This window comes from Cylas formicarius, unplaced genomic scaffold (assembly GCF_029955315.1).
Source record: "Cylas formicarius isolate icCylForm1 unplaced genomic scaffold, icCylForm1.1 PGA_scaffold_1__22_contigs__length_36826433, whole genome shotgun sequence".
Lineage (NCBI taxonomy): Eukaryota > Metazoa > Arthropoda > Insecta > Coleoptera > Brentidae > Cylas > Cylas formicarius.
The window spans coordinates 24,891,891-24,903,031 of NW_026844264.1; the positions used below are offsets into that span (position 1 = coordinate 24,891,891).

General features: G+C 31.7%; 2 protein-coding genes across 2 annotated transcripts; both read right to left on the reverse strand.

Annotated features, from left to right (window-relative positions):
* Positions 1–380: 380 nt before the first annotated feature.
* On the reverse strand, positions 381–7,345 carry LOC132697349 (uncharacterized). Its single transcript, XM_060662779.1, has 3 exons — positions 7,278–7,345; positions 1,042–1,331; positions 381–982 (listed from the first exon to the last, which is right to left on the reverse strand). The coding sequence occupies exons 1-3, from the start codon at positions 7,302–7,304 to the stop codon at positions 934–936; spliced, it is 366 nt and encodes a 121-aa protein (XP_060518762.1). The 5' UTR covers positions 7,305–7,345; the 3' UTR covers positions 381–933.
* Positions 7,346–10,081: 2,736 nt separating this feature from the next.
* LOC132697130 (pro-resilin-like) lies at positions 10,082–10,798 on the reverse strand. The gene is made up of 3 exons (XM_060662423.1): positions 10,769–10,798; positions 10,540–10,689; positions 10,082–10,314 (listed from the first exon to the last, which is right to left on the reverse strand). Exons 1-3 carry the CDS (start codon positions 10,796–10,798, stop codon positions 10,108–10,110), a joined length of 387 nt encoding a protein of 128 aa, XP_060518406.1. The 3' UTR covers positions 10,082–10,107.
* Positions 10,799–11,141: the final 343 nt, after the last annotated feature.

Genomic DNA, 11,141 nt, shown 5'->3' on the forward strand with positions numbered 1-11,141 from the left:
AATTACTCGCGTCCCACTAACTTCTATAAAGTATGATTGTCAAATGATAAAAGCTGATAGATATGACAATCGTTTTAAGTCAAACATTGTATATGTTACGGACAATTTAAATAATTGAGCGTTATTTATAATGCCCGGGCAGTTCAAAATGTGGTCAAAGAGATAAGAGAAAATGATAAATTATGTAGAAATTATTACATTGCTCGGATATTATGCATAATGCTAAAAGTCAAGTGGGCTAAGAATATTTTTATTAATTCACAAGAAAGTTAACAAACATAGCTTTGATATCTAACAAACGTACCTGAGATGATATAAGTACAAAAAATACCAAATCCTGAATAAATATAACGCAAAATAAAAGACACACGGTGGGTTAGTTTTATGTTTTTTTTTATAGCAAGGACAGGTTTCAATGTCTGTTTATAAATACTAAAACACTGGTATACTATACGTAGACCTCAAAACCTACCAATCTATTAACGAGGAAATAATATTTGGTAGATCGACACAGAGTATCAAAAACTTAGTAAATATCTATGTACCAACAATACAACAAAGTTTATGAGTTTATAATAAACATATCTCAGTTAGGCGTTCGTTGAAACTATACCTGATATCAGTCAGATATGCTATTCCTGCATTATATTTTATAAAAAATAATCAAATTTTCATAAACAAAAACCCATACTAAAGTTGAGAAAACTGTACAAAGTAAACAATATGAGATGGCAACAACACCCCATTTGTGCAATTGCTGCACGTAATTTGTGCGAAGTAATTTAATTTGATTAAATTGACCAATTTTAATAGTCATTATTTTGAATGGCCAAACATTATGAATACTGCCTGAAATAATCAAACTACCCGTTGCATATATAAACAAACACAGCAGTATTTGCATTGTTGTAAAGGTTGGCAATTTTTTTCCGCTCAGTTTAGCACCATTCGTTCTGCCGCTTGTATTTCTCGAACTTTGGCCCTTGAAAAGAAAACATTTTATTTACGCACAAAGTTATTCAATTTTCGGAAACATTTCACCTATAACCATCTTTATCCGCAGTATATTCGACTAAAAATCTTCTGCCCTCGGGAGTTAAAAATCCATATCTCCCTACTACAGATCCATCCAATTGTCTTTCTTCATCTCGAAATTGTGTGTTGTCACCATCTGAATAATCAATGTCGTACCCGAACGCGTACGTGCCATATCCCTCTGGTTCGTAGAGGCTGTAGCCAGATATACTTTCCGCTATGCTGGGGTTAACGTTATTCGCTTGATGGACTGGTAATGATCTAACTAAACTTGACACAGCAAGTACAGTGACAATCTAAAATAAACATTAGATGTTTAACTTGTCGCATTTGGTTAATCAATTAATTAAATTAATTAGTATTGCATTAGGAATGCAAAGATGGGTTAGGAATGGTGGAAAAAGAGTTCGGATGAAAGCTATACATACTGGACGGAATTAGTTAAAGTATTTTTCAAATCACCTGCCATGTTCAAACGATATACCGTTTTTACGACATAATCCGGTATTTAACTTTGATAAATTTTTATGAAGCTCTAACCGCAGGCCTACCTCGCTTGGGTTTGTTTTTGTAACCCTCAACAAATAGATTCGCAATTCCACAATGACTTTCCAGATCCGTACTTCGGTACTTTGTGCATACAGATGCTGAAAGCTAGCGGATTTGTGTAGAGTTCCATCGGAGAGATTCCGCGACTATTATTAGTCCATGCAATAAAAAATCTATTCTTACTTTAAAATGTTTATTATAAATACGAAGGAGTAAATTTAGCTATAAAAAAATGTTAGAATATTTATTAAAAAAAAGTTATTTTGCATCAAAATAATCACTATCGTCACTGGACTCATCCCCCACATTAATGATTAATTCTGGCACTAGTCGACTTCTGCAAACAATTTCTTTTTCGATGACACATTTTTTCCAACTAGAGGCAGATATTTTTTCTACTTTACTTGGAAATCAGTTTAAGTTTAATATGTTATTATAATATAGGAGATCAAACTATGTAATGGGCAAATTCAACTTGAAATCGAGCTACCTCAATTAGAGGCCATTATAGGAATATAATAATATGAATTAATGCAACAATTTAATGAAAGAAAATTTCCCCACTTTTAAAATGGAATAGTCCGCACGGCATAGTTTTTGTCGGCTAACATCTTAAATACCGCCCTGGCTTGTGGAACACGTGCTGAAAAGAATGGTCCTTTCCGCTTTACCACAGGCGGGTCTTAAACTCATTCCGAAGTCAAAACCATAAAAGGTTGTAAAAACGGTATATCGTTCGGAGACCTCTACAATAGTTACTCTATACACGTGTAGAGGAACAAAAGCGAAGTGAAGCTTAAGTGTTAATTTGGTAGCGATAAGAAAAATCAAATATTTTTATGGTCATATTATTTTTTTTACAATTATTTAAAACTCGTATCTCCTATTATCTATTCACCTGGTGTATAGATATAATATACTTTATAAATTGTTTTTTATTATATCCCATTTATACCGTATCGTCGATGTTTTAACTAAATGTATGATTAATGCGGCTGTGTGGCCACCGTAAAAAGGCAATTTTTTATAGATTTACTAGATGAGGATATTAACTTAATGTCAAAGGCAAAAATATTATCCACTCGGTGCGCATTTCAATTTTTTTTTCGTGGAAAGATGAAGATCGCACTTTGCGTACTTTTTTCGCTTCTTGAAGCTTTAAGTGTCGTGAAAAGTTTGAAACTTGGGTATGAGAATATCAGATCTAACTTAAATGTGGTTGTTCTAGTAGATTCAATTTTCGACATGAAGATTCTAGAAGACTTCACTTATTTTGTCGTCAGCTATAAAAATACCGAAGACTTTCTGAATAAACTTCAAAACAAACCGAGCAGTTATATTTTAATGTCTAATAATATGGAGAATATCAATGACACATTGGACCTTATTCAAAAGTCTTACACTTTTGATGTGTTCGCTAAATATGTGGTCGTAACGGAAATAAACCAATTGGCTAAAGATATTGCAGCAACCTTACGGGTGCGTAAGGTAGTTGATTTCGTCATTGTATCGTGCAAAAACGACAATTTCAACGTCCTGCATTATAATCTAATCAGCGCTGAAATATCTAAATGTAAAACCGCAACCTATAAAGGAAGCATGAAGAATGAGACCCTCAAGGTGATATGGAGCACGATGCCGCCCTATTTAGTCCATTTGAATGGCACTCTTTCTGGAATATATGTAGATATGCTAAAGGAATTCCGCAGGGCCAGCGGGATCAATTTGCAATACATGCCAGAAAACGAGGCCTATTTAGAAGAAATTAACTCCGCGTATTACTTGGGATCTATAACAGAAGATTTGGAGTCTGGATACGCCGATATCTACCTCGGACCCTTAAGTATAAATGCAAATGACTTGATGGACATCAGCCCTATGTTGTTGAACAACGACTTACAATTTATGGTGCCGAAGCCATTAATAAATTCTTACTGGTTGGCTATCACCTCTTTGTGCAGCTTACGAACGTGGATAATTGGATCGATATCAACGTTCGCCGTTGTGGGGTTGCTTACATATATTTCTAAAGTTTTCGGGGAGATACAATTGTATTGCTCGCTGGTAACTAACTTATTGATGGTCGAATGTTTTATTTGTGGCTTTTCTTGGCGTCTGGATATGCCACGAATAGTGTGGATCAGGTTCTTAATAGGTGAATCTTGGAACGTAATTTTTGCGGATATCTATTTTTGATTTCCCGTTCATAGCGTTCACACAGCTTTTTTATTAAAAAATTAACTCCAAATGCTCTATGGTAGTGTACAATCATATTTTCATATTTTAAAAATATTTTGCATATTGCATGCAATATATATTTTTTAAGATATTATTATTAGACGATAATTTTATCGCCAAATTTAAGAGAACGTCTTGTCGAAATTTAGTGGTAAAAGTAAATTGGAAAAGGATTTAAAATAATTTGTAATGAGATTTAATATCAATTTTTTATTGTAATTACACAAACCCCTTATAAAAAATTAAATTTAATTTTTACAAAAAAAAAACCATCCCAAAGACTAAATATAGTCTAAAGAGTTTAAAAATTCAACTGAAGAGGCTTTTACTTGATGAAAATCCATTTATCAAAATAAATAAGAACTATAAGTTTTGATAAAGACACGGTGTTGTCGAAACAATTGTCATGTCAAAATATATAATTACGTGAAAATCTGAACTTTTATTTCTTATTTATTTTGAGTTTAAAAATATCCGTGAAGAATGTTACGTTAGATAATAAAGTGGCCTCAAGACTACAAACGTTGCGGCATTAATATTTTCGTAGAGAAGGGGGCGATTTAACTGGCACTTTGCGAAATTTTATTTATAAACAGTGATCGCTACACACTTAAATCGTTTTCCCATATGGCCCTTCTCAACATTTTCAGCATATTCAGGGCCTGTATGGGTCTAATAGCTATAAACGTATGTACTAGGTTTACGTATTTTTCGTGACACGATTTCGGCTTCTCTGTAGTCTCTTAGTAAGAAATTTAGATGCTTAATACTTACATGATATTCAATGCAAAACAAAAAATTTTTTTTTTTGCTATAAGTCGAAAATTTGTTACAGTACTTGTGATGTGGGTATGCTACATAACCTCGACTGCAATCCAAACAAATTTTTTCGCTATATTGTCGGGATCAGTATATGGGCAACCCATCAGAACTTTCAATGAGTTGGTCCAATCGCAAGTGGACATAGTCTTACCTGAGGCTATGCAGTTGCTTTTTGATGGTCAGGATCCAATGGGTAAAAAATTTTATAAGAAATGTAAATTCCTACAAAATGTGCCGTTTGTTGTAATCGAACAGAGACTTGCCCTGCATAAAAATTTTGCAACAATTGTTGATAAAGGTAAGACCTCCTATAAATTTATTGAAAAATAATGCAGTGTTTTGAAGGTTTTCTGCTGATGCACTCCGGTATACTAGATTCCTTCTCCACAGTCAAAGTATTCACCATGAACATGGTCATGACTTTGCCCAAACGTCATGCATTTTACGAAAAGTTTTGGGAATCGATTGAAAAATTAATCGAGCATGGATTTTTGGCAAAATTTACCGAACTCTACAAGTTTAAATACTTCATAGGAAGTACGGAGCGTGTCGAAAGCAGAGTGTTTTTGGTTTCCTTACGTCATTTAAATTCAGCATTTTTTATTTTATTCCTGGGCTCTGGAACAGCCACTATTTCGTTTTTGGTTGAATTGCTCGTTTCGAAAATTCGGCCGTAGGTATATTGTGTGCTATCGTATTGTACATTTAGAGTAAAGTCATTAAGACATTGCATATCAGGTTTGTGTTTGCGTGCAGTTCGTATTTTCTAGGTGTATTGGAGTTAACGATGTTTTCTTTTTGCACTGAATTTTCTTTAATTTTAAGAGGCACGTAATATATTCAATAAATCATTTTTACCTATTTATTTTAACGTTGATCGCTATTATAGTTGCTCACCGTATGTTTACATTGTTGGGTCTATTACTATAACTATACTATACATAAAAAATGAAATACTTATTCCATTATTAATTATCCTATTTAATATAAGAGAGGTAGTGAACCACGCATTATATATTGAAAATTAAAAAATGTATGCTGCATATAGGCAAAATATCTACTGTTTCGGTAAATATTGATGATATTTCATTGTTTTTCAGTTCTGATGCTACTGCATCCATGTTCAAATCTTAATGGTTTCGTAATTGCCGTAGAAAATATATAGCGTCCAACGCGTTTCTAAACTGGTGCATAATTAAATTCGCGCTAAATGTGTCGAATATAAAACTTCATATAAATATATAAACATAATATACTAATATGTTCATATTAAAAGGAAAATATCAGTCACATTTTAAATAATCCAAAAATTTTTATATACCTACCAAGCAAAAAGGAATATTCGTAATCTTTTTGGTAATACCGACTGTTTTAGTAATTGGCGGAGTTACTTTATAGATTTCTGGCGAAATACCAAAATTATATTACCAAAAATGTATGTATTTAATAGAAACCGGGCATATAAATTTACCTCGAAAGTCTCTAATTTCTGCCAACATTGTCACTTTGAATTTACCTCTTCTTTGAATATAACCTGAGAATCAGCAGTTAATTTTGAAAGAATTGTATGATTTTAACGAATTGTTTTATACATGGACTACACCTATATTGCTATAGGGAAGTGTTTTTTTTTGCATCGGTATGTTTTTGCGTTGCCAATATAAACGAAACAGTGTCAGAAAATGGCTTTCAATTTCAATTTAAGTAACGGTTTAATTAATATCTAAGGACCAGAAACAAGGCAATGATTCACTGGTATTATTTAATTGTATTAAAAGGAATGTTGGCCGCCTTTCTCATACCTAATGTATCGCAAACATATTAGTTTATTAGTTTATAAGTAATAGATGAGTGTCTTTCATTTAAAATAATATTAAATTAATAGGTAATTAAATTAAACTAAGTATAAGAATGTTAGCAAATGTTAAGTGGATATTTAAGGAAATTGTAGTATTCCTCAAAATACGAAAAACAATACTAAGTCCAGTTTTGTAACGAGTATTTAAGCATTTCTTCAAACCATCGTTTTAATTAATTTCCTAATTGTTTATCTCATTACAGTTTTGATTGCAAAATTAATGCTGTGTCTACATTTCTACAGCCCACACTAATGCCATTTTCGATTTCAAAATTTCTAGTATTTCAATCATTTAGTAGTGATAAATATGTACGTTTCTTGGATAATTTACACACTGGTTATCTGTTTTTTGATTTTACTCCCAACTTTTAAATGGGACAATTTTGAAATGTTTTAATATGATTTTATGTATTTCATATTTTTAACTTTGTTTGCTAACGCACACCTATAAAATTTATGAATGTTAATGTAAAGATACAAAACATTTTTTTTTGTAATTAAACATTAGAACATTCCTCAGGACATTAATCTACTAAAGAAGTTCCCCACTTGAAATAAAAGTGACAGGCAAACAATTAAAAACTCCGTATAATTTACCAGTTAAACCATTAATTTGCATAAAGGCAATGAATGTCGATCTAAGAAGACGTGAGATTGTTTACAACTTATGTTAGAGCGCCTGATTTGTTGACGGCATCGTAGATCATAACAAAAAGGATTTTAATTGGAAGTGTTAATTACCTTGAAAAATATAATACTTAAATAAATTGCTTACCAGTAACGCGACTTGGAAGACGTTCATCTTTCGCGCGCAAACTGACAAATGTGTTATTTTTTGCGTACTAAGCGGGTTCAAAGTGTTGCGGACATTTAGCCAACCAGTTCTAAGAAGATTCTTATATAGTTCCCTACCTGTGATTCCACGCGTAAAAAAGCCGTTTGAAAAATATTCACTTAATCCACTTAAGAGCGCAAATTATTTTAATTTAGAAGGATATCAGTTGAAAACTACAAATTTTAAAAGCAATTTCAAAAAAAAATGTTGTTTTTTTTTTTTGGACCCGGTAAGGAACTTTTTCACATTCACCCTCTTTCGCTCTGGCTTTCAATTTGCGGATACCATTAAATAAAAATCAAAGTCGATTATGCTTATATATTCAAAAAATGTCTAATAAGTAAACATACAAACCTAATATGGGTTTTTGCCGTATTTATAAAAATATGAACATAATTTAGGTTATTGTGATATGTATGTTTCTTAGAACTAATCCTGAAGTTTGTTTATTTCTTTTTTGTTTTAAGTATTGATTGTTTTACTAACCTGTTTATTTTAACTTTTTTGTATTTTTTATGTATTGAACTCGAAGTTAATGTGACACGTTTTTGGGTTTGGTTAGAAGTTGCTTGGTGCATAAGTTATCACCGGATATTATAATTAAAATGGAACATCTATCAAATAATAATGTTCACATAACATCTATAGAAAAAAGCTAAAGTAAATGAAATACAATATTACAATATTTATTACTTGTGCTTTACATAACGACTTGGGATCTTTGTATACTTCAGAATATTGTTGTAATGGAGTTCACAATGGCCGCATTAGAGTCACAAATGTTTTCTTTTTTGGCAACTCATATGAAACTTTATAGAATAAACTTGTTTTTGCTTTTTTGCTTTTTTAATAACAATAGTGTCAAAAAGCATATAGATTAATACTATTTGCAACTCTGAAGCAAATTCAGTTACAGTAACCTGTGGAAATTTCTTTGGCAAATTAAATAGATTAATAATCTATTTGTAATTGTCCAAAACTGCTTTAGCTCCACTTTGAAATCTTCAAAATTGCGGAAAGTGTTACTTAAAGACATCAGCTTCATTCTTCATTATTCATTATTCATTCATTATTCATTATTATTCATTATCGCGAGATAAATTGGTTGAAAATGTATTGTCATGAAAAGCTACATTTTATTATTTTTTAATTAAAATTTGCATATTTGCTAAAGTAGTCATCTAGCATGTCAATACCTGACTAAGTATGCAGAGTAGTTTTTAAGGCTAGGCTGCGCTAGAGTTGTCAAGTTAAATTCATTGTAATATCTGCTATCGTTACATTTGATTATACAAAACACATTTATCAGCTGTGAGTTCTTCTAGTGGCAGAAAATTATCTCGTCAATTTGTTTTCTTAAGCTTTTTCTTCACTGACGCTTTCTTAAACATTATTTTACATTATTCTACCTACCTAATGAGAATGGAACAACTATTAAACAGGCTCGTAATAAAACAAAAGAGTGCTTCAACTTGGCGCCAAAAAGGATATTTATGGGTTTGTTAACCTCATCGCTCAGTAAAATAAAATATCGTTTTAGGTACGCCTAACTAAGTTGTATAAATATTGTACTGTATTTTATTGCGTGTTAATTTTTATACGACAGAAGGAAGAACTACACGAGTTTTCTTGTTGTTGCCGCCCCCACGGGCTGCTATAAAACGCCCAGCGGACTACTTTTTGTCCCGTTATGACTTCAGGGATCTCATCGGAAAGAAAATTCCAATATTATATGATTTAATTTTGTGAATTAGGTACTATACAAGATCTCCCATGGGGAAATACTTGCACTTGCTATTAAAAAATTATATGCTAGATATAAATCTGCATTATATATATACCAATGTGGACGGGACCACATCGCGCTAAAATAATTTCAGGGAGGTGACATCAACAACACTAATTGCTCCTACAAAGAATCGTTAATTCTATTAATTTTTATAATTATTAATATAAGAAAGATATGCATGAAAATTAAACTGAAGTTATATTTTTCCAAATTGAAATCCCATTGAAAAATTAAGACGACTTTCTGTTATGTTGTTTGTTATGCAATTACCTAATATAAATTAAAATAATAATTAGCAGAAAAGAGTTGTCGTGTATGGCGAACTTGCCTTCAATATGAAAAACAGCATCTTTGCTTAAAGAAAAATAGTGCATATTGAATGCCAAAAATAATATGCAAATAACGAATCAACTATTTTCTTTAGAAATACCATTATAGGTAGAGTATTACTTCTTCGCAGGCCCCAAACTGCATTTTAAAATCAAAAATATTTTCTTAGCATAGAGTGTGTTTGTTGTAAAAGTTTTATAAGCAGCTGTTATTTATGAACATATATATCTACTTGTGGATTAAAAAAATATATATATTCGATTCAATTTATTACTAGAAAAAGCTTCCAGCAAATGAACCTCAGTTTAATTAGGGAACATCAATTTGTAGTACTTACTTATTCTAGATAATCAGGTACATATTTATCGTCCATTATTTTGCTTATTCCAAAGAATATGGTACTCTCCATCGCGTAACAAGAACCAACTGGGTATAAATGGTATTAAGAGGAAATTATTCGGTACTTATCTAATTCTTTATTTTGTATTCCAGAAAAGATATTAAACAGAATGTCTCCACCAAATTGAATAGACACAAATTTTCTGTAAATGATTAAAAAGAAAAAGGTAATGTCTGTCAAAAAAAAATTAAACTATTGAAATTAAAAATTGTGTCCTGTTGAATATATAAATTAATTACTTAGCATAAAGCTCAATACTTAAGTCTAACATATTCGATGTGAGCCTGAAACCCATTTTGGGTATCTGCGGTGTACTTGACGATGCGCACCATGCCGTCGTCCTGTAGCACCCTATATTCACCGACCACTTTGTCGCCCATTCTAGACTCCATATGTCCCTGTGAATTTCCGGTTTTCGTGTCTTGAATACCGTAATGGAAATTATAATTCGGTTGAGCCTAAAACAATAATTTTATTGCAAAAATTTAAAGGCGTGAGAAATAGTCTTTCTGTCTTGGTCTCGGAATATCAGTCGCATATTTTATTGTAGATAAACCGATTTTATTTAAGAAAAAACATAATTTTTCATTATGCTGTTCGATCTAATAATGAAGTGGTCATAAAAAAGCACAATAAGGTAAAGTGAAAGCAACAGGGAAAAAAAAATATAACTCTTCCATTACCACGTAATCGATTTTTCGTCCATCGGGATGTGATTCGGAGTTAATGATAACCTCATTCACGCGTCCGCTAACGGGGCCGGTAAATTTGTAAAACGAGAAACTGTCATCGGAAGCTGAATATGTACAATGAAATATCCAAAACCATGAAATCTGCAATGAAATGCATGATTATTACTTGAGTTGGACAAAAGAAGCGTTAATACAAAAAATTATTTAAAAAATATATTACTCGGGAACTAAAAGTAACATATGTAGGCATATTAGAAAGAAGAACATTGGAATGTGGAATTTTCAATAAAAGAAAACTACCAAAAAAGGGTGATCCAAATTGACTTGACCTAGTATACTGTCAAGCGCACGTGCTTTGAAAAATATTAAGTCGATACCAAATGAATATTTGATCACGACTTTCCAGATGCTTGAGCGCTTTTTTGAATATATTCAAAAAAAACTAATTGGTAATATTTTAATAAAGATTAGTATTAAAATTAGTTGGTTTTAGTTAAAAATATATACTTCTCATCATAATCCTATCACGGTAAGATTGTCTCTAAGTATACAGGGTGTTTTCTAATTGAATGTCAATAATTACAGGGGCGATT

What these genes read in the sequence shown, in the direction of transcription:
- LOC132697130 (XM_060662423.1), bottom strand. Translation starts at nt 10,798, where the DNA reads ATGCCTACATATGTTACTTTTAGTTCCCGA. An exon ending in ATGTTACTTTTAGTTCCCGA is followed by an intron (nt 10,690 to 10,768) that starts GTAATATATTTT and finishes ATTTCATTGCAG; the next exon opens with ATTTCATGGTTTTGGATATT. An exon ending in GACGAAAAATCGATTACGTG is followed by an intron (nt 10,315 to 10,539) that starts GTAATGGAAGAG and finishes TTATTGTTTTAG; the next exon opens with GCTCAACCGAATTATAATTT.
- LOC132697349 (XM_060662779.1), bottom strand. Translation starts at nt 7,304, where the DNA reads ATGAACGTCTTCCAAGTCGCGTTACTG. An exon ending in TCTTCCAAGTCGCGTTACTG is followed by an intron (nt 1,332 to 7,277) that starts GTAAGCAATTTA and finishes TGTTTATTTTAG; the next exon opens with ATTGTCACTGTACTTGCTGT. An exon ending in GCGGATAAAGATGGTTATAG is followed by an intron (nt 983 to 1,041) that starts GTGAAATGTTTC and finishes TTTCTTTTCAAG; the next exon opens with GGCCAAAGTTCGAGAAATAC.